We start from the raw sequence: 25711 nt of genomic DNA on the forward strand, positions 1-25711 counted from the left end.
AATCCAGAGTGAATATGATGTCACTTTGAAATTAGAGCTAGCACATTCAAAGGTGATGTCAAGAAGCACTGCCTCACATCCAAACCAAGTGGAAATCTGGAACTCTGCCTCCCAAGCAGCTGTCGAGGCCAAAAGAGGCAACTGAACATTTCAAAACTGGCACTGATTGGTGTTTCATTAGGTAAGGTTTTTTTTAGGTTATTCAGGGTTAGAGAACATGATGGGTAAACAGTTGATTGGCTGTGATCAATTCAATGATGAAGCAAGCTGAATGGCAAAGTTCTACTGTTCAATGTGATCAATTGCACTGCACAAACTGTGCTATGGGTCCTCTATGACAGCACCATCTAGCAACAGCACCTTGTACTACATGCACCATCCTGTTTTGAAATGCAAGACAAAATCTTTGGAGCCAAGGACAAACTGTGGAAATAAGTGCTGGATGCCCTTCCTAATAGCATTGTGGGTGTACTTGCATCACATGGACTCTTGTAGCTCACTACCACCTTCAAGGGTAATTAGGGATGGGTAATAAGTGCTGGTGATGTCTGCACCCTGTGATAGAATAAAAAAGTTCTGAATATGTTTGTGTAAATTCAGTTGATAAGGGACAGCCTATTAAGTCATTCAAATCAGAAAATAAGTAAATTGGGAATTTTAGCAATCACTAAAACCCTATTTAGATTTTAGCAAACACATTAGTGGAAGCCCTAGCATAGCCTTGAGTTCCTGGGCTGGACAGGGCTAGTCCCTCATGGTAGGCTGGTGAAAAAGGTTGGATCTCATGGGATAAAGGGGGAGGTGGCTAGATGGGTGGAGAACTGGCTTGGTCACAGAAGACAGAGGGTGGTAGTGGAAGGGTCTTTTTCCGGCTAGAGGCCTGTGACTAGTGGTGTTCCGCAGGACCCTGTATTGGGAACTCTGCTGTTTGTGATTTATATAAACGATCTGGAAGAAGGTGTAACTGGGGTGATCAGTAAGTTTGCGGACGACACAAAATTGGCAGGACTTGCAGATAGTGAGGAGCATTGTCAGAAGCTACTGAAGGATATAGATAGGCTGGAAATTTGGGCAAAGAAATGGCAGATGGAGTTCAATCCTGATAAATGCGAAGTGATGCATTTTGGTAGAAATAATGTAGGGAGGAGCTATACGATAAATGGCAGAACCATAAAGGGTGTAGATACGCAGAGGAATACGCATTTGGAATACTGCGTCCCGTTCTGGTCGCCACACTACCAGAAGGACGTGGAGGCTTTGGAGAGAGTACAGAGGAGGTTTACCAGGATGTTGCCTGGTATGGAGGGGCTTAGTTATGAGGAGAGATTGGGTAAACTGGGGTTGTTCTCCCTGGAAAGACGGAGGATGAGGGGAGACTTAATAGAGGTATATAAAATTATGAAAGGCATAGATAGGGTGAACGGTGGGAAGCTTTTCCCCAGGTTGGTGGTGACGTTCACGAGGGGTCATAGGTTCAAGGTGAAGGGGGGGGGGGGGGGGGGAAGGTTTAACACAGATATCAGAAGGACATATTTTACACAGAGGGTGGTGGTGGTGGCCTGGAATGCGCTGCCAGGCAAGGTGGTGGAGGCGGACACACTGGGAACGTTTAAGACTTATCTAGACAGCCATATGAACGGAGTGGGAATGGAGGGATACAAAAGAATGGTCTAGTTTGGACCAGGGAGCGGCACGGGCTTGGTTCTTTGTTCTTTGTTGACAGGGACATTCATTCTGCTGCCTCCTAACCACTATTCAAAAACCCCGCTGCAAAGTATGCATTTGACACAGTTACGCTTATGTCTCCCAGTAGTGCTAATACACACAGTCCATAAGTGTGACTAGAACTGTTAGCCCGTTCCAGACCCTATTAGAGCTCACTTTACCCTTGCAAGGCCTGGCCCACTTCAATACCTCTACATTACTGGAGATAACTTGCTAATAAATTCCCCCCATCCTCTTCACTTTTAGTCCCAGGGTGCATAATCTATTCTTATAACCCTCAAATTAAAAAAAAATTCAAGCATATGCCCTTTTCCACACTTCTAATAATTCTACATTTTTCTTGCATCCTTACCTTGATCAATCTCATCCTCCCTTTGTGTCCCCGGTTAACCCTTACACTCTCTCACCCTCTTAAATCAAAGTGATGCCGACTTGTACATTAACCATGGCTGCACTTATAGGATCCTGTTCTCCAATCACAAAAGCGCTTATTACTCTACATTCCAGGAGCAATGAGCACCTTGTTCACTGCAGCAAAAAGCCTCAAATTCCAGGAAGCAGAAAGATCTCAAAGAATGAGTGGCTGAATAAGCTCTTCTTGCTTCCAAAAGAACACATCAACAACTAGGATAGCTTGGCTGCAGGACAAGAATCAAGGCCGACGTGTGCAGTAGTGATATTGTTGAAAAGAGAGGCATGTTGTCAAAGCTTTTTATCTTGAACTCATCAGGACAAATGTGAGTGCCAGATTCCAAACTATCTCAACAATTTATACTGCAGGATAAAAGGGTGCTGATTGGCTGAGGCATCACCAACAAATCACAGCCATGATGAAAGGATGTCTAAGCTCCCAGGTCATTAAATAAGGCACAAGGGCTGAACAATCCTGGTAAGTGCAGCAGTGAGGAAGTCTGTATTGTTCAAGATCTGCCTTTCAGGTTGAGATATTATGTGTTGTGGCAGCAGTTCAGCTGACATTAAAGATCCCACCACACTATTCAAACAGGAGTGCTGAGCTCTTTAAGGTCATCATTCCTCATCACCAAATGAAAACCCCCAAACAGAAACAAAAGCAAAAGGTTCCGCAGTCTGCTTGCACTTTACCCGAGCCTTTATTTTTTTTAAACAGCGTGGATCTCTTTCAAATTTTCAAAATATGCATGGTAGAAACCAGACCCATCGTGGAAGATGCTGCTTTAAACAAAAAAGTCAAAACACAGGAGACCCATTCTTATATTTTATTCTTGTCCATTACACTGTATATAAAATGCGATCCGCAGCTCCAAGAGCACGGATACCCTCCTTCACCATAAATAACTACAACCAAACCTAAACTGGATTTTAAAATAGGTAATAAATGGGTTGCAAGGACCAGATGTGCACTTGTACACTGTTAATACACGCAGTATACAAACACTGGACATACAGGAACACAATCCCCAGTTTCACTGACATGGCAATGGAGTTTTCAAAACTAGAGTTCTTTATCTTCCCTCCTGCATCTATTCAAATGGCAGGTCCAATCAGGGACACAGTGAGAGGGCACAGAGTGTCAACTCATTGATGACTTGCTTTTGTCTCTCAATGAGAGACACAGGACTCTGAAATTGGGGACCACAGCCAGCAGGTCTTCAGACTCAGAATCCCAAAAAATAGAGAGGCTCTTTATGAAAGATGAAGCCAGCAAATGACTTTTGGAATTGTGTGCGTGCCCAATAGCCCAAACTCTAAAAACACACCAGGATGTGTTTTTCAAGATTTCTAGCTGTAACACTCGAGCACAACCTGGAGAAACGAGGCAGATGGCCATTCACATTATCTTGTTACAGATTTGCCAAAGTCAGGCTGGGAGATCCCCATGGGAATGCTACCCCTGCAAGTTTAGATACTGGTCAGTTCTTTGCCTGGATCTTACCAACAGTACCTTTAAAAACTGGTAGACAAGTTTCTTTTCCCTTTACATTACAGCTGCAGTATCCTGCTCACTCCCAGGCTTTAATACTAACTCTGGCCACTCTTGGATAATACTGTTCAAAGTCTTTCCTTGCTAAAATTTTTATATAAGAGTTGTTGAGATCCTCAACCCAACTCTCCAAATAACCTGTGACCCTCACTCGTTCTATCTGGGCTCTTTCACTGTCTCTTGCTAGGTGCTACATCATGGCATTTATATCAGGCTTCTATTGTACTGACAGAACAATACGGCTGTTCATATTTCATGGTGGTATCATTAGTCATTTTGTTTCTCTTCCTAATGCAAGGTGTAAAAGCAAAACAACCCATCTAACTTGCCTTGCCATTGAAAGCCATTTAGTGGATCCATTCAGAATTAATACTGATCCCAAGTTATAAAACAGAATCTAAGCTGAACAGTTTCCTACTTGCACAAAACATTTGTGTACTTAGATATAAAATTCACAAAGGGGGGGAGAGGGCGTGAAAGAGGAAATTGCTGTCAGCTACATGAAGTGAGGAAAATAAACTTCCTTTTTGATTAGATGGATTAAAAACTGCATCAACAGATCTCAAAGTTCATTTCATTAACACATCCTGCTAACGATCGCCCTATTTATTCAGTAGGAAAGTCCATGTCGATGCCACTAAGGAAACTAGCCAACAGTGGTAAGTTGACAGACTGAAGATGCTTCCCAAGGTCTCCCAGAACATGGAGAACCATTGGCAACGGCAACTCCCTTGCTGTAAAGTGGATTATAGTAACACTTCTTCAACACGGCTCCAAATTCCTGTTCTCTGGAGTACTGATAATACAAATCTGAGGGGGTGGGGGAGGGGGAGAAGTAAAACATTTTAGGAATCTTATCTCTTAAATTTGTCCATAAACAGTCAGAGGCATATTCTCTTTAACTGCCTACAGGCCATTTGCTACCACTGCTAAATGGTTGGAAACTAAGAGCTCAAAGTGAGGTCTGGTACAGTGGCAGCTCCTGATTTTACCAGGCTTGGATTTCAGATATCCCATTGTAAATTTCAGTACAATCCAACCTGAGTAACAATCTGGTCCAATAGCCTTTTACTTTTGAGTAACACTCCAGGCCAGATTTCCACCGGGAATTGAGATTCCGGGTCTGGAGGTATTTACCTTGGTCTCCGGCACCCAACAGGACAGAAGAAAACAAGGAAAGCGAGCCTTGGCCTAATCCCCGACGGCCGTGACTTTGGTCCACTGGACCCAAGTATAAATTGCACCCTCTCAGGCAACCCCACCTTTCAGCATTGTGGAACTGTTCTTTAAAGAGACAGAATCGCTTCTGCAGGTCTCAGTAAATTGGAGCTTTTGTGGGCTCTTGTTTCTGTAATTAGAGGACAGCTATAGTGTTGGTTTAGACTGTGAGATGACCATATTGTCACTGACAGAGCTTCACACGTGTTTTTTTTAAAAATAAAAGCTTTTTCACTCCATTCTGCATCTCATTAATCCCTTCATCCAGCCAGTCTGAGCTAGTCTTTTCAATTGATGACTGGAATCTCCTCCTGTAATTCGGGACCACTCAAGGGTCGGGTAAGCCTTGCTTCAGTGCAGGGCTCCATCTAGCCGACTGCCACACTGTATGAGAAACTTCCCCTGACTTGGCCAGCGAGGCTGTAGTGATTAAAAGACACAGGCTTCTAATTCAAGAGGCGAGACACATATTAACTGTGCTACCAGACAGTCCTGAAGAGTGAGGAATCCTTCAAATGAAGGAGGGGGGAAGGGGGGAGGGAGAGGTGATCTGGCTGATCTTAAGTCTGGAACAAGCACCACCATTAACTCCTCTAAGCTACTTTCTTAACCAAATCACTTCATTTTAGCAGCACAATTTAGTCACATCTTGAAAGGAGTATCTCAGGGAAGGTTATCCAATGTATAGGACCCTCTACCCTGAAAGTGTATAATCCATGTTCTTGCACCCTTATACACGGTGGATTTATTTTTAAAACCATAAAAAAATTGACCTTTGAATTGTGAAACGAAACCTAGACAGGCAAGCAAAAGAGGTACTGTCTCTTTTTCACATAGTACGTTTCTACTAATACAGCTTGATATGCGCCATCAATTAACCTCTGTATATAAAGAAAATGTAAAAATATTATAACTTCTAATTAAAACAAAAAAAAGATATCAACCCCTCTTATTTGGTGCCACCCCTCATGGCGGCAGTGTTAAAAGTAAAAGGTTTTTTTTTAGTTCTGATCCAACAATGCGACTGAGTCTAGTCGCCATGGCCATGAAGCACAGGCATCGGCAGCCACGGGCTTTCCTAACTGCAGCAGGAGGGGTGTTGTTGGGTGCTGGGTCACTGGGCACTTGGGAAATCCCCCGGAGGTGCCGAGATCTTCACCGCGCTGAATTCTTGCTGGATCCGCTTAGCGAATACCTGAGGCGGGGGGGAGGGGGGGGGGAATGGAGACGAAAGAGGAACAAGTCAGGAGCAGCAGCTTCAGCCCATTCTACACTTTACAGTTATAGAGGTAAACAGCACAAAAAGAGGCCCTTTGGCCCATCATGTCTGCACCGATCATCATCTTGTGGAGGTTACAAACTGCATCCACTCGGCCCCTCCCAGCCCCAAGTGGAGGAGCTGATATTTTACCGTTCAATCACCAGGATGGTGTCGACTGGCATTTCAACAATGAAGAAACCACATCACCGTTAAACCTGATCCTCACCCCCTCTAATTCTGAGAGCAGACTACGTAGCTTGATTAGTCTGGGGGGACAGTTTTCCCAAATTTAATACCAGTTTCCAGATGTCAGAAGAGGACTTTGTAGGGTTAACTGGGCAGGGTGTGCCTTTGTAGTATATGGTTCCTAGGTCGATGCTGGGTGGCCTAGTGGTTTGTTGCAACTGAGTGTCTAAGGATCTTTTCCCCCACCCCAAATGACTTCTAATTAATGGTGAGATTTGACCTCATCCGGCTAGGCTTCAGGATTAGTTGTTTAGTAACATAACCATTGTACTGAAGAAAAGAGCCTCAACCTGTTCAACCTTTCCTAACAGCAATAATCCCTCAGTTCTGGTATCTTTTTTCCAAATTTTATGACATTTCCTCCAGTGCTTCAATGTCTTTTTTAATAATATGGAGTCCAGGACAGGACACCATGCTCTAGATGTGCTATGACTAGGGTCCAATACAAGTCTCACATAACCTTCTGTACCTCAGAAATAAATCCTAGTGCTTTGGTAACATTTTTAATTGTTTTGCTGACCTGAGATGCTGAGTTTAATGATTTGCTCTTTTATCCGATTCAGTTTATTTTTTTTAAAGCACAAGGTGATGTTCTTGTTTATCTCAGTGAAATGCAACATCTCACATTTAGTTAGGTTAATATTGTTTGATCTTTGGGACAGGCCAAATAGAACATAATGATCTTTCGCAATGCTACATTCTTCATGTCCTGTATGTGCCTCAAGATTATTTCACCTTCAACGTTGTCAACAGGAACCAAAAATTGCTGTTTATTTGTTTGAGATGAACTTCCAATGATACTGTACAACATGTTTTTGATTATTTTAGATTGTGTGTCACTATTGAACACTTCAAAAATTATTTACTCTTTTAAATATGTGAGGTCCTTTCTGTCCAACATGCAAGTCTGATGTATTTGCTTTGCCCCCTTTTCTGATTTCCAACACACTCACTCATGTCATCCCCATCTCCATAGTGCCTACTCTACTAATCCCCCCATGTATGTGCTCTCTACACTGTCTATTCTCAGGGTTTCTTGTCTTTTCCTTCAGCTTTCCCACATGACTGAAAGATTATGTACAGCAAAAGGTAAAGCCAAAGAGTGAAAGTGTGAAAAACGAGTGTTGCCATAGAGTCACTGAGTTTTATAGCACCAGCAAAAGGTCTTTCAGCCCATCCTGTCTGTACCAACCACCAAATACCTATCTATTCTAATCCCATTTTCCAGTACTTGGTCCACCGTCTTGTATACTATGGCATTTCAAGAGCTTATCTATTCTTACACTGAGCATGACAACAGCAACCTGGAATGAGTATTAGAGTTGAGTGCAACAGACACAAGCTGCAGTACATGATTAATAAAGAATCTAGAAATAGGTAAAACAGAGCTGTGTAATGCAATGTGCTGAGTGACCACTAAGGATTCAAAGATAAATTAGCAAGGATTCACAGAATCTTATCACTGGGTGGAATTGTTCAATTAAACATTCCCTCATTTCTACTGCACAACTGAAAACAGTCGCCTAGCTTAAATTTATTTTTAAAAACTAAACTTGATAAACTTCACATGGTATCACTATCAAAAATATTTCATATAGATCAAAGCTCATGGTCAGTTCCTCATCATACCCAATATTTGAACAACAGAGATCAGGGCTGGTTTTCTCAGAGTAGAATTACAAAGTGGGTGCTTGAAATACTTTCCGTAAATGGACAAAGAATGTACCATACAGTCGTTACTCTTGAACCTCAATTTTCCCCAAAGGTAATGGCCCCTGTTAAATGCCCGTCAACCATCAAGGGAATGGGTATCGTCATTTTGAGAGCATCTTGTCCACCGCAGAGGGAACGGTTGGGAGGCTGCACTGACCATAAAGACAATATATCAAATGGAGAAGACTCAAAAACAGAAAATGCTGGAAAATCTCAGCAGGTGAGAACAGGATCTGTGAGGAGAGAAGAGAGTCAATGTTTTGAGTCTAAATGACCCTTCGTCAGAGGTCATTTAGACTCTAAACATTGGCTCTATTTGATTTTGTAGACAAGTTTTGGGGGTGTTCCCCTTCGAGAAAAGGAAATTGAGAGGAGATTTGATTATGGTGTTCAAAATCATGAGTCTAGACCAAGTCATGAGGGAGAAACTGTTCCCATTGGCAGAAAGGTCACGAATCACAGGAGAATGGCAAAAGGTGACATGAGGAGAAACGTTTTTACATTGCAAGTGGTACTGCTGTCATTGGAAAGCAGACTCTTTAAGGATATAGAGATTATTGAAGCAGGCAGGAAGAGTACTTGATGAGTGGAGTTTTCTTGACTAAATCTGCTCTTGAAGAATTTTGATAAGTGTCATGAACAATGAGAATAAGCCTTTGTTTCAGTATTTCTGCTGGTTACGTTTAGGGAAAAGTCTACAATCCCTCAGGTCCATGACAAATCAGTTCCTTAACTCGTTTGTGCCTCTCCACAAGAACTTTTACCAGGAGTTTGATGAATGGATGAGGAAATGAACTCTGGATGGGACTCAGTGACTGAATGTATTGGAATAGTTGTTAATGCATCTTTTATAGAATCCATATTGTGCAGAAAGAGGCCATTCAGCCCTTTGAGCCTGCTCCAACAACAATCCCACCCAGATCCTATCCCCATAATCCCACGTATTTACCCTGTGAGTCCCCTGACACTAGGGGGCAATTTAGCATGGCCAATCAACCTAGCCCCCACATCTCTGGACTGTGGGAAGAAACCGGAGCATCCGGAGGAAACCCACGCAGACAGAGGGAGAACGTGCAAACTCCACACAGACAGTGACCCAAGACCAGAATCGAACCTGGGATCCTGGCACTGAGGCAGCAGTGCGAACCACTGTGCCACAGTGCAGCTCAAAGTGAGTGCCTGAAATACTTTCCTTAAATGGATAAAACATATCATATGGCTGTTACTCTAACCACCTACTTCCTACCGTTAGATCTCTGTGATGGGGTAATTTTCTTTTATTGTTTTTATTCTTTATATATAATTTTTAAATGAATGAACAATAAGCCCAGAATGATCTTCTGCATTGACAATAAAGTGAATTGAAGTTGAATGATTAGGCCCTGGGATGCACTGCCTGAGGGTGTGGTGGAGGCAGATTCAATCAGGGCTTTGAAAATGGAATTGAATAAACAATAAAAGAGGAAAGCCTGCAAGGCTACAGCGAAAGGACTGGTGAATGAGAGTGGCCGAGTTGTTCTTGCAGAGAACAGGAACAGGCAAAATGGGCCGACTTCCTTCTGTGCTGTAATCATTCAGATTCTATATAGCACTTTCCACATCTGCGTAATATCCCAAAACACTCCACATATGAATTGCTTTTGAAGAGCATTTACTGTTTTGGAGACAGACATGAGAGCCAGTATGCAAGATCTCGCCAATAACAAGCAAGTCAAATTGTCAGTTAATCGGTTTAGTGGTGACAGCCAGGCCATATAGGCTCCTCTGCTCTCTGAATGTTGCTGTGGGATCTTTGACAACCTCTTGAGCAGGTTCAGTGATCTAGTTTAGTGTCACAGCAGAAAGATAGCCCCTCTGGCAACGCAACACTCTTTGGGCACAGCACTAGTTTGTTTATTTGCTCAAGTCCAAGTTAGTTTTGCTTCAAGAGTTGATTGTGCCATCGAGTTGGTCAAGCTGACATTAACATCTCTTCTGTCAGCTGTCTAAGCCTGCATAGATGAGCCTGGGCTTTGTCAATCCACCTCCCATGCTTATGTAGCTAAAACTGGCACCCTTGGCCTGACAGCAAATTGGTTTAGTGAAAATATAAAGCACCTCAAAAGCTTGAGGAGCTAAAGGCTACTGAACTGAACTGACAGGTGTTATTGAGGTTTCAGACTGGTTTGGTGAGCCAACAATCTGGTATGTAGGCAGCCTTTGAATAAGACCAGAATTACTTCATACAGCTCTGTAAAGTCCCAACATATTAAAACGCACCAGCTCATAAAAAGATGAAGATTCACTAATACCACAGGAAAATCCAATGCTCATTCCCTTCATCGTGTGAATGTATGTGTGAATATGGCTTCCTTTCAGTGTTTCGCACCTTCGTACTCGCTCCACCATGTGCGCTACCAGTTTATCTGAAATGCCTGGACAGGACTCCTCAGCCAGGTTAAAAGCATTCTCCAGCTCTTCAATGGCACCCAGATTCCCACCACTGACTTTGTGCTTCTCTTGTAGCTTCAGCAAAATAAAACACAACATAATTAACGTGAAACATCGAGCCACTGCCAGGAGACAAAATAGCATCAATTAACAGCTCAGAGAATGATGTTAAAAGGGCACAGAAATCTACTCATCTGTATCACCAAGGATCAGAACCCACCACATGAGGAACCAGAGAGGGGAATAACTTTCCTTGTATCACTGTGGCATTGCACATTGACTTGAAAACCTGCCTCGTCAAAAAGCTGGTTTGACAAATTTAGTTTGACATCAGCTAGTTACTGATAAAAGTTTCATTACCATTGAGGGACTTAACTAATTGGCGTCATATGACAATGTTAATTGTAACTCAACAGTCAGGTGGGAATTGGGTGGCAAATACTCACCATCTTACTCCCCAGCCTGCCCATCAGGCACAAATCAGGAATGTGATGGAATACTCTCCACTTGCTTGGATGAATGCAGCTCCAACAACACTTGAGAAGCTCAACACAATTCAGGACAAAGCAGCCCACTTGATTGGCACCCCATCCACCATCACTCCCTCCATCACTGGCACACAGTGGCAGCAGTGTGTGTGTCATATACAAGATGCATTGCAACAACTCACCAAAGCTTTATCGAAGGCACCTTCCAAACTCATGATCTCTGCCAGCTAGAAGGACAAGGATAGCAGATTCATGGGAACACCACCAGCTGTAAGTTCCCCTCCAAGTCACACACAGGTGGTATCACTGTTCCTTCACTGTCACTGGGTCAAAATCCTGAAACTTCCTTCCAACAGCACTGGACTACGGCAGTGCAAGGAGACAGCTCATCACCACCTTCTCAAGGGCAATCAGAGGTGGGTAATAAATGCTGGCTGAGCCAGAGACATCCACACCACCTGTGAACAAAGTCCACAGGTAGTTTTGCCAAATAAAATAAATATGATGAGAGAAAATACTATTTTTGTTTCCTTTGAAGGACAGAAAATGCAAGAAATACAGAGCAGGTGTGAATGCATCTGAAGAAAAAGTGGCCTGATGTCTGGGCTGCTGCTTTTCGACAGCACTACTTTCCCCTCAAGGCCAGGGCCTGCTGCCTGGCACCTCAAATAATGGCCAGTCTCCATTTGCGAGTGTGATCCATGGAAGATAGCAACCAAAGCACAGACCAGTCACAGGAATTGGCCTCCTGGTGTGGGTGCCTCATTATCTTCCATGTAACATACTTACTTGCAGCTATTTGAGGGAAAGCTTTATTTGAACACATTGAAAATCCATTAAATGGGGATGGTGCATTAGACATTTTTTTCTTTAGGAGTTGGATATAACTCCAGTTCAGACAGAAGGGATCAAGGGGAAGGAGCGGATTACAACAATGTTCTTTTACTTCTGCAGCTGAGGCATGAATGCAGCCCACGCTTGCAGGATGAAAGCATGTTCTCTCTCATTGATGAAATCTGGTCTTTGATCTCAGTCCATTCAGGACTCCCAAAGGGGACAAGCTACCTTTTGATAAAGTTCTGTTCATGCTAGAACTCCTGAAGGTTCTCACACCATACAAATACCTGGGCATAGGGAGAGGGGAGAAAAGGGGGAAGGATGGATTTAGTCATGTCAGTAAACAGTTACCCAACCCACTTGTTCAGTCAATATTCTACTGATATTAATCAATGAGGAAAGAATTCCTTGTTCTCCATGCTTACATTAGTTGTCTTTAGAAGCATTTCAGCTGATATGTACACACAGGCACAAGCACATTTGGTCACATACATTGGCTGCATTACCTCTCTGAACATGGGGTTGACCAGCGTCATCAAGCACTTTGATTTTGGCTGTCGTTTCATGGGTTCCAAGGGCTTCATTAAAACAAAATAGAAAATAATAAACAAACTCAGGTAATACTTCTCAACTCTGAACTCATCCACTCTAGCACATCTCGTCTCTGTTTACTCTTACAGTTAGCACCTCTCTAAAATGTCCTCATGAGCTCTAAACATGCTGTTTTCCTTCCCCCTCATAATGACACTGCTTTAGAACAAATGAAACTCATTCATTTGTTTGGGGTTGCCTTCTTGATACAAGCTACAGCAGTGATGGGCAACCTTGGCTAGTGAGTGGTCTGCACGAGTGGCCCCCACCCCCCGCAACCCCTTCATCTCAGTGGGCCACAAGATTGAAATCAGGCTTGTTCACTAACCATGGCCCATGAATAAGATTAAATACATTTAACTCGAGCCGAATATTTCATAACTAGTTATAGAAAATGCCGAATCATTTATATATTAATACAACTATCAACTTCAAATGGTAAAAACAAAAGAAAGATTTACACTTTGGATACAGAGGGAGGGCACGACTTGCACAGTCAATGCTATGTGAGATCAGCACACACCTCACTTCAGTAGCCCTTGCTTTGCGTACGCATCACTTCACTCATACCAGTAGGAAAATAATTACATGGATGAAAATCAATGGAATGTGGCACCCATGTGTGGGAAATGACAACAAAAAATCTCATGGGCTGCAGTCAGAACCCAGATGGGCTGCATGTGGCCCAGAATATACTGAACAAAGTACAATTAACAGTCTGTTTTTGGATTGCTTAAGAGGTAATCACAACTGTTACAATCATAATTATTATAATTTGAACTTAGCCACTTGTTTTTTTAAAAAAAATTGCCCTCATCAATCTTCACCCTCTCCAGCATCCTTGAAGCACTGACTTTTTGATGTGAATTTGACGTCTCTCAAATCAATGCCCTTCATTCCTGCCACTCAAAGCTCGAATTTCACCAATCCGGTTTGCACAGCATTGAAACTGCCAGAGTCAAACTCATAAATGACTAGTTTCCAAGCTGGATCTACTCTTCCCTAACCAATTGTAGCTCGAGCAATTCCACAGATGGTTCCTTTTCCCAAAGTTCCCAGAGGTCTATCCTTCCTCATCTACTTACTGTCCCTTGGTGACACCATCCAATGAAATATGACTAGCTTCCACAAGCACACTGGCAAAGAACTCTGCCTTGATCTTCAAGATCACTTCTCTTGACCTCTTTACTTGGTGTTAACAGACTCCTCTTCCAGCATCCAGTCCCGAGTGAATTGCGTTTTTCTCTAGTTAAATAGTGATAAGACAGAAGCCATCACTTTCCGCCTCCATCACAAACTCCATACGCACACTACTGATTCCATTCCTTCCCTTTGCCTTCTCTTCAAGTTGAACGAGAAACGAGACTGTTTTCAACCATGGCATCCTTTGTGCATCCAAACGGAGAGCCTGACCACAGTGGCAGTGGTTAACAGTGCCAGGGACTTGGGTTCGATTCCCAGCTTGGGTGACTGCGCGGAGTCTGCACATTCTCCCCATGTCGGCGTGGGTTTCCTCCGGGTGCTCCGGTTTCCTCCCACAGTCAGAAAGACGTGCTGGTTAGGTGCATTGGCTATGCTAAATTCTCCCTCAGTGTACCTGAACAGGGGCTGGAGTGTGGCGACTAGGGGATTTTCAGAGTAACTGTTAATGTAAGCCTACTTGTGACTAATAAATAAACTTTACTTTGACCACGTTTCCTCTCCAAGACCAACTCTGCGACTTATTTCCCATCTGTCCTTACACAGCCTCAGCTCACCTGCTCCTGAAACTCTCCTCCATGCTTTTGCCAGCTCCAGTCTCAATGACTCCAATGCTCTCCTGCCTGGGTCTGTCCTGCATACACTGTAAATTTCAGTACGTACAAAATTCTATTGCCAGAATGCCAATATCCTGTCTTTCATGAAGCTGCACTTATCATTACTGGAATCCTCACTGATCTGCACTGGCTCCTTGTCCCCCAATGCCTCCAATTAAAAATTCACATCCTCATGTTTAATCCCTTTGTTGCTTTTCCCTCCCATATTTCTACCTCTTTCAGTCCTGTGATGTTCCCGTCCAATCCAGAATTCCCCATTCCTCCGGTTCTCTCCCTCTGTGCTTTGCCGTTTTCTATGTGGCTGTATCTACAGGTGCCGAGGCCACATGCTCTGAGATTCCATTCTCAGCCCTTACATCTTTCTCTCCTGTTTTGAGACCATGCTTTAAACACATATCTATGGCCAAACGTTTAGCTGCCCCTCCCAATACCTTCATCCTTTAGTGTCCATTTTTATCTAATTACACTTCTGTGACATTTGACCCTGGGGCGCTTTTCTACATTAAAAGTTCCACGAGTCGGGTCAGTTTGCACGTAAGGTGCTTATGTTTAGTGGGCTTTAAAGAACAGAGGTATGGAGAGGGAACTTATAAAAATCTTTACAGTAACTGCGACAAAATATAATCATGAAAACGTGAGTGGCGTGGGCTTTTCAGTTATATTATTTCCATATGGAACATAGAACATTACAGCACAGTACAGGCCCTTCGGCCCTCGATGTTGCGCTGACCTGTGAAACCAATCTAAAGCCCATGTAACCTACACTATTCCAATATCATCCATATGTTTATCCAGTGACCCTTTAAATGCCCTTAATGCTGACGAGTCCACTACTGTTGCAGGCAGGGCATTCCACGCCCTTACTACTCTGAGTAAAGAACCTACCTCTGACATCTGTCCTATATCTATTGCCCCTCAATTTAAAGCTATGTCCCCTCGTGCTAGCCATCACCATCCGAGGAAAAAGGCTTTTATATTACAGACTTTTATCTCTGGCATTTGGATATGAAGTATGGCTGAGTGTCAGGCAAGAAGAACTTTGCTCCTGTAATGGTGATTGTCCAATTCTCCCCTTTGTGTTTTGCCTAGAGTGTGAAGATGAAAATGTACTTCACTACTTTTCATCCCATTATAGCAATGGGAGCACAGGGATTTCTGGGAGGCAGTACATCCTGCAAGTCCTCATAACGAAGAGTACATCACTACCGGAAAGTACCTGGGCTGCATATTACAACAATGATGTGGAGTCACGGTCGGTCACGGGTATTCGGCCTCTGATATTCGGGTAAGCGTTCTCCAAGGCGGCCTTCACGACACATGACAGCTCAGAGTTGCTGAGCAGAAACTGATAGCCAAGTTCCGCACACACGAGGACGGCCTCAACCGGGATATTGGGTTCCTGTCACACTATTTGTAACCCCCACAGTTGCCTGGACCTGCAGAGCTTCACTGGCTGTCTTGTCTGGAGACAATACACATCTTTTTAGCCTGTCTTGATGCTCTCTCCACTCACGTTCTTTGTATCTTAAAGACTTGATTAGCTGTAAGTATTCGCATTCCACCCATTATTCATGTAAATTGAGTTTGTGTCTTTATATGCCCTGTTTGTGAACAGAATTCCCACTCACCTGAAGAAGGGGCTTGGAGCTCCGAAAGCTTGTGTGGCTTTTGCTACCAAATAAGCCTGTTGGACTTTAACCTGGCATTGTTAAACTTCTTACTGTATTACAACAATGCCAGTGAGAGGATGGTGGTAGTAGACAAGTGCACAGACTCACCTTCTGAGAACTTGGAACAGGCATTCCGTTCTGAAGCTTGCTTAAGGTGCTGGGACGTACAGTGGGGAAAGTCCAAACTGGGCACTGATCCCGTTCATCTGCATCAGCCTCCCTGCACACAGACAGTCGGTAACTTGAACATGTTCAGATCTACGCATACAAGGCTCTTCAATTTACATTTATGGATTAGCTTCATTATTTCTAGTCCCTCACACATCCCTGCTGTCCCGTCTCCACCCCCCCACCACCACCACCACCACTGCCCCTGCGTCCCCTGCCCCCCCACCCGCCTAAGAAAGCTTTGCTGCTGAACCAACTCCCCAGTATCAACACATTATGATCCTTGGCTAAGGTCCCGCTTCACACCAAAGGCAATTATGGACATAACAGCACTCATGGGGGCTTTTAAAGTCCAAAAGGTCAAGTCACTGTATCTGAATCAAACAATCCTCGGTCAATGATGAGGCAGTTGATGTGAGATCAAGTACTACACAATCAGCCGCAAAACCCTGTAGTTAGGGAAGAAGCATCCAAAAGAGTTGGGTGCCTAGCTGTCGTTCAGCTGTTGGCAGTGCAATTGTCGATGATGGGCGAGGATGGAATGGGATTTGGCTGCAATGTGCTTCATAGTTGGACAAGCTTGTCCACATTCTTTGTCCGTGTTTATGTGGAGTAAATGGATTCCTGGATACTGGAACAGTCCTCGAGTAAGGAAGGCAACATCTTCTGGTGGAGGGAGGAGTAAAGAAGTGAAGGAAATAGTTTGAAACAATAAGAATCTGCTCACTGTGGTAATGTCAGTACTGAACTGAACATCAATCTACTAGAGTGAGGGCAGTAATGATGGCACTTCGCTGTGACTGCAGGAGCACAGCTAATTCTAATCTTGAGAAGGGCATCTTTTTCTCCCCATTTTCATTTCCCCCTACTTTTCTTGATGGCAGTATTTAGTCCCTTAGGTGTCAAATCACCTCCCAGGACTTTTCTCAACTTGATGATGATGTTCTTTGTTCTTTGTTTGTTGGTAGCTAACCCATGGTAGGGAATGGGGGTAAACACAGGTCAAGTACAATTCTGTCCGTACACATCCTCTTTTTCAGCAAGAATCATTGCACTAGGCAGTACATAAGAATCAGAAATGAAAAGAAAATGCTGGGTAAACTCAGGTCTGGCAGCATCTGTGGACAGAGAGAAACAGAGTTAATGTTTTGCATCTAAATGATCCTTCTACACATCCAAAACATTAACTCTGTTTCTCTCCACAGATGTTCCCAGGCCTGCTGAGTTTACCAGCATTTTCTGTTTTCATTTCAAATTTACAACATTTGTGGTATTTGCTTTTACATAAGAATCAGAGTTCATTTTAGTTTAAAAGCATCCTCTTTTTGTCTCGTTGCAACCAATTTTCACCCACCCCCTATATTTCAATTAATTCAGTAGGCTAGGGTACTAAGAAGGAACTTTTCCACTTTTAGGCTCAATGTTATATATAGTGCTGCTGCCTTTATTTATTGAATCATCAGGACAGTTACAGAACCATCTCTGGTGCTCATTCACACTCATTGCATTATTTTCTTACATGCTGAGAATAACATACCTAGATGGGAAACAGTGTGTGCAATGAACGATTAGCATCTAGAATGTGGGATGCAGTCATTGACTCTTTAAAAAAATCCCTGTATAACAGCAGCTGGGGGATTGTGCAAGATGGATTATGTATCTATGATAGGAAAACAGACACACAGTGGAGCTGCAAAGAGAGTCCGTATTTTAAAAAAGGGAATTAAGATTTGAGTGGTCTGGATGAACAGTCTAATTAGTGAGTTTAGAGGGCCAGTTCGATAGCACTATTAGCTCTGCTAATAAAAGGCCAGCTTTTTCAATCCTTCCTGATAATTTTACCCCTCAGCCTAAACTAATGCTTGTAAATTTATTTCGTAACTTCTCCAGTGCCTCTATAATATGCTTTATGCCTTTGCAATATAGAGACCATTGCTGAAATCTTGTGACAGGTTTCCTGTGGATGATGAGTCTGGGAAAGGATGTGTATATAGTTTGAGTCATGTTGAGGTCAAAAAGGAGGTGGTATTGGGGTTCTTGAGAAACATTAAAGTAGACAAGTCCCCAAGACCTGATGGGATATACCTCAGAATACTGAGAGAGGCAAGGGAGGAAATTGCTGGGGCCTTGAGAGAAATCTTTGTATCCTCACTGGATATCCACTCCATCTCATGAAGGAGCAGGGCTCTGAAAGCGAATGGCATTTGCTACCAAATAAACCTGCTGGACTTTAACCTGGTGTTGTTAAAACTCTTACTGTGTTTACCCCAGTCCAACGCCGGCATCTCCACATCATGACTACAGGTGAGGTCCCAGAGGATTGGAGAATAGCCAATGTTGTTCCTTTGTTTAGCAAGAATAATTCAGGTAATTACAGGCCGGTGAGCCTTACATCAGTGGTAGGGAAATTATTGGAGAGGATTCTTCGAGACAGGATTTATTCCCACTTGGAAATAAGTGGTCATATTGGTGAGAGGCAACATGGTTTTGTGAAGGGGAGGTTGTGTCTCACGAACTTGATCGGGTTTTTCGAGGAAGTGACGAAGATGATTGATGAGGGTAGGGCAGTGGACTTCAGTAAGGCCTTTGACAAGGTCCCTCATGGCAGACTGGTGCAGAAGGTGACATCGTATGGGTTCAGAGGTGAGCTGGCAAGGTGGATGCAAAACTGGCTCGGTCAAAGAAGACAGAGGGTAGCAGTGGAAGGATGCATTTCTGAATGGAGGGTTGTGACAAGTGGCATTCCTCAGGGATCAGTGCTGGGACCTTTGCTGTTTGTAATATATATATATATATATATATATAATATTATATATATAAATGATTTGGAGGAAAATGTAACTAGTTTGATTAGTAAGTTTGCGGACGACACAAAGGTTGGTGGATTTGCGGATAGCGATGAGGACCATCAGAGGATACAGCAGGATATAGATCAGTTGGAGACTTGGGCGGGGAGATAACAGATGGAGTTTAATCCTGACAAATGTGAGATTATGCATTTTGGAAGGTCTAATACAGATAGGAAATATACAGTAAATGACAGAACCTTTAAGAGTATTGATAGACAAAGGGATCTGGGTGTACAGGTACACAGGTCACTGAAAGTGGCAATGCAGGTAGAGAAAGTAGTCAAGGCGGCATACTTGCCTTCTTCGGCCGGGGCATTGAGTTTAAAAATTGGCAAGTCATGATGCAGCTTTATAGAACCTTAGTTAGGCCGCACTTGGAATATAGTGTTCAATTCTGGTCACATTACCAGAAGGATGTGGAGGCTTTGGAGAGGGTACAGAAAAGATTTACCAGGATGCTGCCTGGCATGGAGGACATTAGCTATGAGGAGGGGTTGGAGAAACTTGGTTTGTTCTCACTGGAATGACGGAGATTGAGGGGCGACCTAATAGAAGTCTACAAGATTATGAGGGGCATGGACAGATGGATAGTCAGAAGCTTCCTCCCCAGGGTGGAAGAGTCAATTACTAGGGGGCACAGGTTTAAAATGCGAGGGCAAGGTTTAAACGAGATGTACGAGGCAGATTTTTCACACAGAGAGTAGTGGGTGCCTGGAACCTGTTGCCGGGGGAGGTAGTGGAAGCGGATATGGTAGTGACTTTTAAGAGGCATCTTGACAAATACATGAATAGGATGGGAATAGAGGGATATGGTCCCCGGAAGGGTAGGGGGTTTTAGTTAAGTCGAGCAGCATGGTCGGTGCAGGCTTGGAGGGCTGAAGGACCTGTTCCTGTGCTGTAATTTTCTTTGTTCTTTAGTAAGGGTTTCAATGGGAAACCCCGTTGACACTGCCTCCAAACACACCACAGAGGGGGAGAAAAATCCCACCCAGAATAACGGACAGTACTCAAACTGTGGGCTAACCAAGGTTCTATATATTTTTTTAAAATTCTTTCATGGGATGTGGGCATTGCTGACAAGGCCAGCATTTGTTGCCCATTCCTAATCACCCTTGATATGAGTGGCTTGCTAGGCAATTAAGAGTCAACTACATTTCTGTGGGCCTGACGAGGTAAGGATGACAGATTTCCCTCCACAAAGGGCATCAGTGAACCAGATGGGTTTTTAATGACAATCGATGGTAGTTTCATGGTCACCATTACTGAGGCCAACTTTATAATCCCATCTTTTAATCTAAATTCCATCAGCTGCCATGGTGGGATTCGAACCCTTGGCCCCAGAGTATTAGCCTTGGCCTCTGGATTACTAGTGCAGTGACATTATCATTACACCACCATCTCCCCTTAAGCTCAGCATAATTGTTGCGCTTTTCAAATCAATTCCTCTAAAAGTGTGGGTCAGTATTTACTTCTTCTACCATCTGACACTTGTCTGTATTGAGATTTGCCATTTACAAGCCCATTCTGCAGGTTTTGATACAGATACTGTTGTATGTTTATATGGGTAAAGATGAGCTTGTTGAAGGCAGCAACAGAGTTTGCACTGAGACTTGTAAGAATAAAAACAAAAATTCTAAACCAACACTCTGATACAAAAGGAATGGATTATGGAAAAAAATAAAATTTAGCTGTCTGGATAATCAAAGCGACAAGAAACTGGAATTAATGCAAAGCAAATGGACCCTAAAATAATAATGGCTGAACAGCAATAGCACTTTCAGGTTAGACCGAATACTGGTCCACACATTCCAACTGTATTGTACTTTGGTCAGTCAGGCTGATGCTGCCCCACACCTCCACCCCAGGAAGGCTGCAAACTTACAGGTCCGAGTCTTCAGAGCTAGACTCCTCACCATGACCCTCAGACTTCCAGCGCTTGTAGCGATCAATCAGCTCTGTTAAGTAGGAAGTTTTCTTTGTGTAGCGCTGAATATATTTGTGCTTGAGAAGTTCTTTTGCTGTTGGCCTCTAGAATGTGAAGAAACAGAAGCTGCAGTCATGTTTTACAGTCCCATGGAATAGTTTCAAAATTCTCAATTAAATTTCACTTTCAATATTCCCTCTCCACCCAACTGGTTTCTCACTCTCAAGTCGCACATCCTCACTCTGTTTCCATTCTTCCGGATGCACAAGAAAGACTCTTAGTACTGTAGAGGATCAGAAAGACTTTGGGGTCCGGGTCCATAGGACTCTAAAATCGGCCCCGCAGGTGGAGGTGGTGGTTAAGAAGGCGTATGGTGTGCTGGCCTTTATCAGTCGAGGGATTGAGTTTAGTAGTCCGGGGATAATGATGCAGCTATACAAGACCCTCGTCAGACCCCACTTGGAGTACTGTGCTCAGTTCTGGTCGCCTCATTACAGGAAGGATGTGGAAAAGATTGAAAGGGTGCAGAGGAAATTTACAAGGATGTTGCCTGGATTGAGTGGCATGCCTTATGAGGATAGGTGAGGGAGCTCAGTCTTTTCTCCTTGGAGAGACGTAGGATGAGAAGAGACCTAATAGAGGTATATAAGATGTTGAGAGGCATAGATCGGGTGGACTCTCAGAGGCTTTTTCCCAGGGTGGAAATGGCTGCTACGAGAGGACACAGGTTTAAGGTGCTGGGGGGTAGGTACAGGGGAAATGTTAGGGGGACGTTTTTCACACAGCGGGTGGTGGGCGAGTGGAATCGGCTGCCGTCAGTGGTGGTGGAGGCAAACTCAATAGGGTATTTTAAGAGACTCCTGGATGAGTACATGGGACTTAATAGGATGGAGGGTTATAGGTAGGCCTAAAAGGTAGGGAAAAAGTTCGGCACAACTTGTGGGCCGAAGGGCCTGTTTTGTGCCGTAGTTTTTCTATGTTTTACATTTTGCTCATCCTGACTCCAGTAAATTTAGATCGCTAGAACTGACTTGTTTCAAGTTCGATGCCAAGATGTGTGTCTTAGTTCCACCTTGAAAAATATTCTTAAAAGGAAGAGAAGGTCCACAGAGAATACATTTTGTTCAGGACACTCAGCTGAGAACACGATTTGACCCCCTGCAGGGTTACTGAGGAACAGTCTGAGTCTTTCACTGATGAATTGGAATGGAGTTTAATGTGGCCTGTCCTTTTAAAAGGTATTGACTGTCAAAATAGGCACAGCCCGAGATTGAATGCTCCCATTTTTCAGGAAAAGGCTAGTATAGCAAAATTTGGAAAAAAACAAGCAGGAAATGATCATCTTTCTTTCACACTTGTTATGTATTTTTGGTCCTTTCAGGACAGCATCTAGAGTTTGATAATGTGAGATTAGAAGACTTGTATGCAGCTTAACTAAAAACATTGTGTGCCTGTCATGCACGTTAAGCCCAGATCACAATAGTGATACCTGTCAATTCTCCTCTTCCTTATTAGATAAAGCAGTTTTTTCTTTCTAAGTGATTACTTTCTACCTTTGTAATATATCAATCATATTATGCAAAAAAACTCTTTCCAGTCACAATCCAAAAAGGAAAAACTCTCAGACACATCCACCATTCCCTTGCGCACCACACTGTTCACCTGTCAAATATAAAATCTTCAAAAGAACACATACTTCATTGCACCAACTTCACCTGTCCTTCCGTAAACATTCTGGATAGTGTGAGAGATAACTTTATGATACTCATTTTACCAGGACTCCCCTCTCCCTGACAAATCAAATGGCTCATGTTACGGCTCCAGTAGGAATAGGCAACATGTATACAAGAGAGAGAGTAGAAAAAGAGAGGGAGAGGAAGGATAAAAGAGATTAGTTATTGGCGAGGGAGGAATACCCTCCCAATGCCCCCATAACAGGGTGAGTATTAGTTGTGGTAGATGTGGAGTAGAAAGGGTATGGCTACAATTTTGGCTCTGCTGGGAATTGGAGTAAACAAATATATCTCTCTTGTGCCTAGTGCACTCCCAGTTTCAAATGGATGATTAGACACCACAATCCACAATTCCTTCTAGTGATTCCGTTTTTCAATATATGACATAGTTTTTCTGTTAGCTTTAATCTCTTGCAATTTTTTGTTTGTGTTCTCTTTTTGCATCCTTTATTGATTTTTATAGCTACTCCAGCCTTCCATGTTTCCTTGATCTTTTTTAAGAAGGCTTCTTTCTATCGGCTTGATACTGCTTTCTTTTACCTCATTTTAAGGAATACTGTTGCTTAACCACCCAACCTGAACCACTGACAAAGAATCAATTTAGGAGACCTAATAGTACAACAGACTATCTCGATCCAACAAACGATAGTGTTCAGAATCAGAACAAACAGAATGAGTGCAATATCATGCCATGCAGACAAGTAACTGGAGCATTGCAGCATACTTGTGATGGGAAGGTGGACAGTGGTAGAGGACTGGGTAGTTTGACAGGGAGGTTAGGGATGATAGAAACAGATCTCTGCTCCTCATTCCTATCCGGTAACACGGTTAGGAAAGTACACATACATGGGAAACTGGTGAGATGAGTACTGGATACTCCCACTGTGATACTCTTCTGGGTAAGTAGTAGAGGACTGCCAGTACTTGTGGAACTAAGTCAACTGTCAGTTGAGAAATGGACAGAAAAATAATCTTCCATGACTAAGTAAGCTCCATCACGATGAATATTTGCACTTGAACTATTGCCCCTACCCAATTTTTCTAATATAATCCACATCCTCTTTGTTTCTTTAAGAAACTTTCACCTGTATTCCCCTCTTTAAAAACATAACCTCCACATCACTGCAAATCATAGCACCACTTTTTCATTATTCCTGAACTTTAAGTCAACAATAATGTGGCTGTTCCAACATTTCTCTATTTAAGCCCTCCTGCGGTTAACACCTCCTTGCATCAGCCTTGGCTGAGTGGCAGCACCCTTGTCGCAGAGTCAGGAGGTTGGGATTCAGGCTGCACTCATCTCGGCCGACAACTGTGTGTAATGTTGAGAGAGTGTTGCACTGTTGGATCTGCCATCTTTAAGATAGCTGTTAAACTTAAATTGAATCAGGAAATGATGGAAAGACTAAGCAGGTCTGGCAATATCTGTGGAGAGAGAGAAAACATTGAGTCCAATAGGACTCTTCTTTGAAACTTCTTTAATCTGAGTCTGCTTGAACCATCTTTCTTCCTCACATGGATGTGCAGAATCTCTCGGCGCCACTTGGAAGATCAGCAGACAATTTCCTCCCATGTTCTAGCTAATATTTCACTCTCAATGAGTGTCACTAAAACATTACTTGGTTATTTACTCCACTGCTGGACATCAGGGCTTGCTGTATGCAAATTGGCTTCACTACAACAGTGATTACACTTCAAGTGTAATTCAATAACCGACTGGCAAGATTTTAGACATCTTGAAGACATGAAAGATGCCATATGAACACAAGTTATTTCTACCTTTCTTCATAACAAGTGAAGAGACATCAACAGCTATATTGAAACTCTGGACCATACGTACATCTTGCTATAAAATAAAGCCCTTCCACTTACGAATTTGGGATCCTTGTTTAAGCAGGCTTCTACAAACTCTTTGAAGGGCTTGCTGTGGTTTCCTTCCAGAGTTGGGGGGTTGTTCTTAGGAATCAGGAAAAGGACTCGCATTGGGTGAAGCTCTGAATTAGGGGGTTCGCCCTTCGCTAATTCAATTGCAGTTATTCCAAGGGACCAGATATCTGCCTGAAAATAAACAAGTTGGAGAATTAGAAACTGTATCCTGAACATGAACACCAAGTTTTCAATAGAACTCCTGCAATTTCCTCCATTATAAGTCAACTCAAAAGATACAATACAAATATGATGTTAGCAAAATTACTTTGGTTACCACCACCAGTTTATTCTTCTTGGTGAATGTTTCCACTTATAAAGCTGATGGTGCTGTAACAGCAGGGAGGTGTCTCACTGCACCTTCCCATTTATTGCCTAATTAAAAACATGAATGTTGCTGTTTTCAAGACTTCTCTGAGCTTTTAAAATGGTGACAGTCTATGGAAATCCTGTGGAAGCACGAATGACATAGGATCTCAAAATCTACCAATGACCATGTCACTCTGGCTCGCTGATGCAACAATTGCATTACAGTCACTAAATTCCCATATTAGATCTGTCAGGTGCCAAATTCAAAGCACACACGCTCGGCACAACATCGTGGGCCGAAGGGCCTGTTCTGTGCTGTACTGTTCTATGTTCACACCATTACTTTCAGATTGAGCTCTGGATAGAGAGTAAAAGACTTCTTTTGCTGCTGTTCCTGCTCCTTTCTACTTTTTTTGCCATCAAACGAATCTAAAAACTCTGGCCAAAAGGGCTGATGATTGTAAACCTGAGCCCACGGGGTGGGAGCTCAGTTAGCTCTCCTAAACCTTTGTTTTTTCCTTTCTCAATTTGCAAGAAAATAATCAATTGCTTTTTAATGGCGAGGAAGGTATTTGGCCAGTTTGAGCAGTTCCTAAAACTGTTCATTTGCAGAGAAGCCATTTCAAAACTCTTTTGTCACCTACTGGTTTCAATCAGCTGCAAAAAAAAAGCAAAGGGTAAATGAGGTAACTTTTATAGTGACCCAGTTAAAACCATTACATTACCTGCTAGATGGATGAACAACACAGGCAATCATGAGAGAGAGAGAGGAACATCACAGATACACTCTGCAATCAAAGCGTGAAAATCAAATATAGGAGAGAGTGTATGTTTGGGAGGGAG

General features: G+C 43.0%; 1 protein-coding gene across 2 annotated transcripts in view; it reads right to left on the reverse strand.

Annotated features, from left to right (window-relative positions):
• Nucleotides 1-2949: 2949 nt before the first annotated feature.
• Nucleotides 2950-25711, reverse strand: part of stk25b (serine/threonine kinase 25b) — a 64048-nt gene continuing 41286 nt past the window's right edge. Inside the window, exons 6-11 of one of the 2 annotated variants that reach the window (XM_078209240.1) lie at nt 24506-24691; nt 20859-21004; nt 16068-16179; nt 12388-12459; nt 10495-10631; nt 2950-6101 (exon numbers count right to left, since the gene is read on the reverse strand). In XM_078209240.1, the coding sequence (XP_078065366.1) occupies nt 6062-6101; nt 10495-10631; nt 12388-12459; nt 16068-16179; nt 20859-21004; nt 24506-24691 (693 nt within the window). In that variant the 3' untranslated portion in view covers nt 2950-6061. Of the gene's footprint in view, nt 6102-10417; nt 10632-12387; nt 12460-16067; nt 16180-20858; nt 21005-24505; nt 24692-25711 lie in introns of both variants that reach the window. The other variant, XM_078209239.1, reaches the window with a different exon arrangement.

The sequence above is a fragment of the Mustelus asterias genome, chromosome 3, assembly GCF_964213995.1.
Source record: "Mustelus asterias chromosome 3, sMusAst1.hap1.1, whole genome shotgun sequence".
Taxonomy (NCBI): domain Eukaryota; kingdom Metazoa; phylum Chordata; class Chondrichthyes; order Carcharhiniformes; family Triakidae; genus Mustelus; species Mustelus asterias.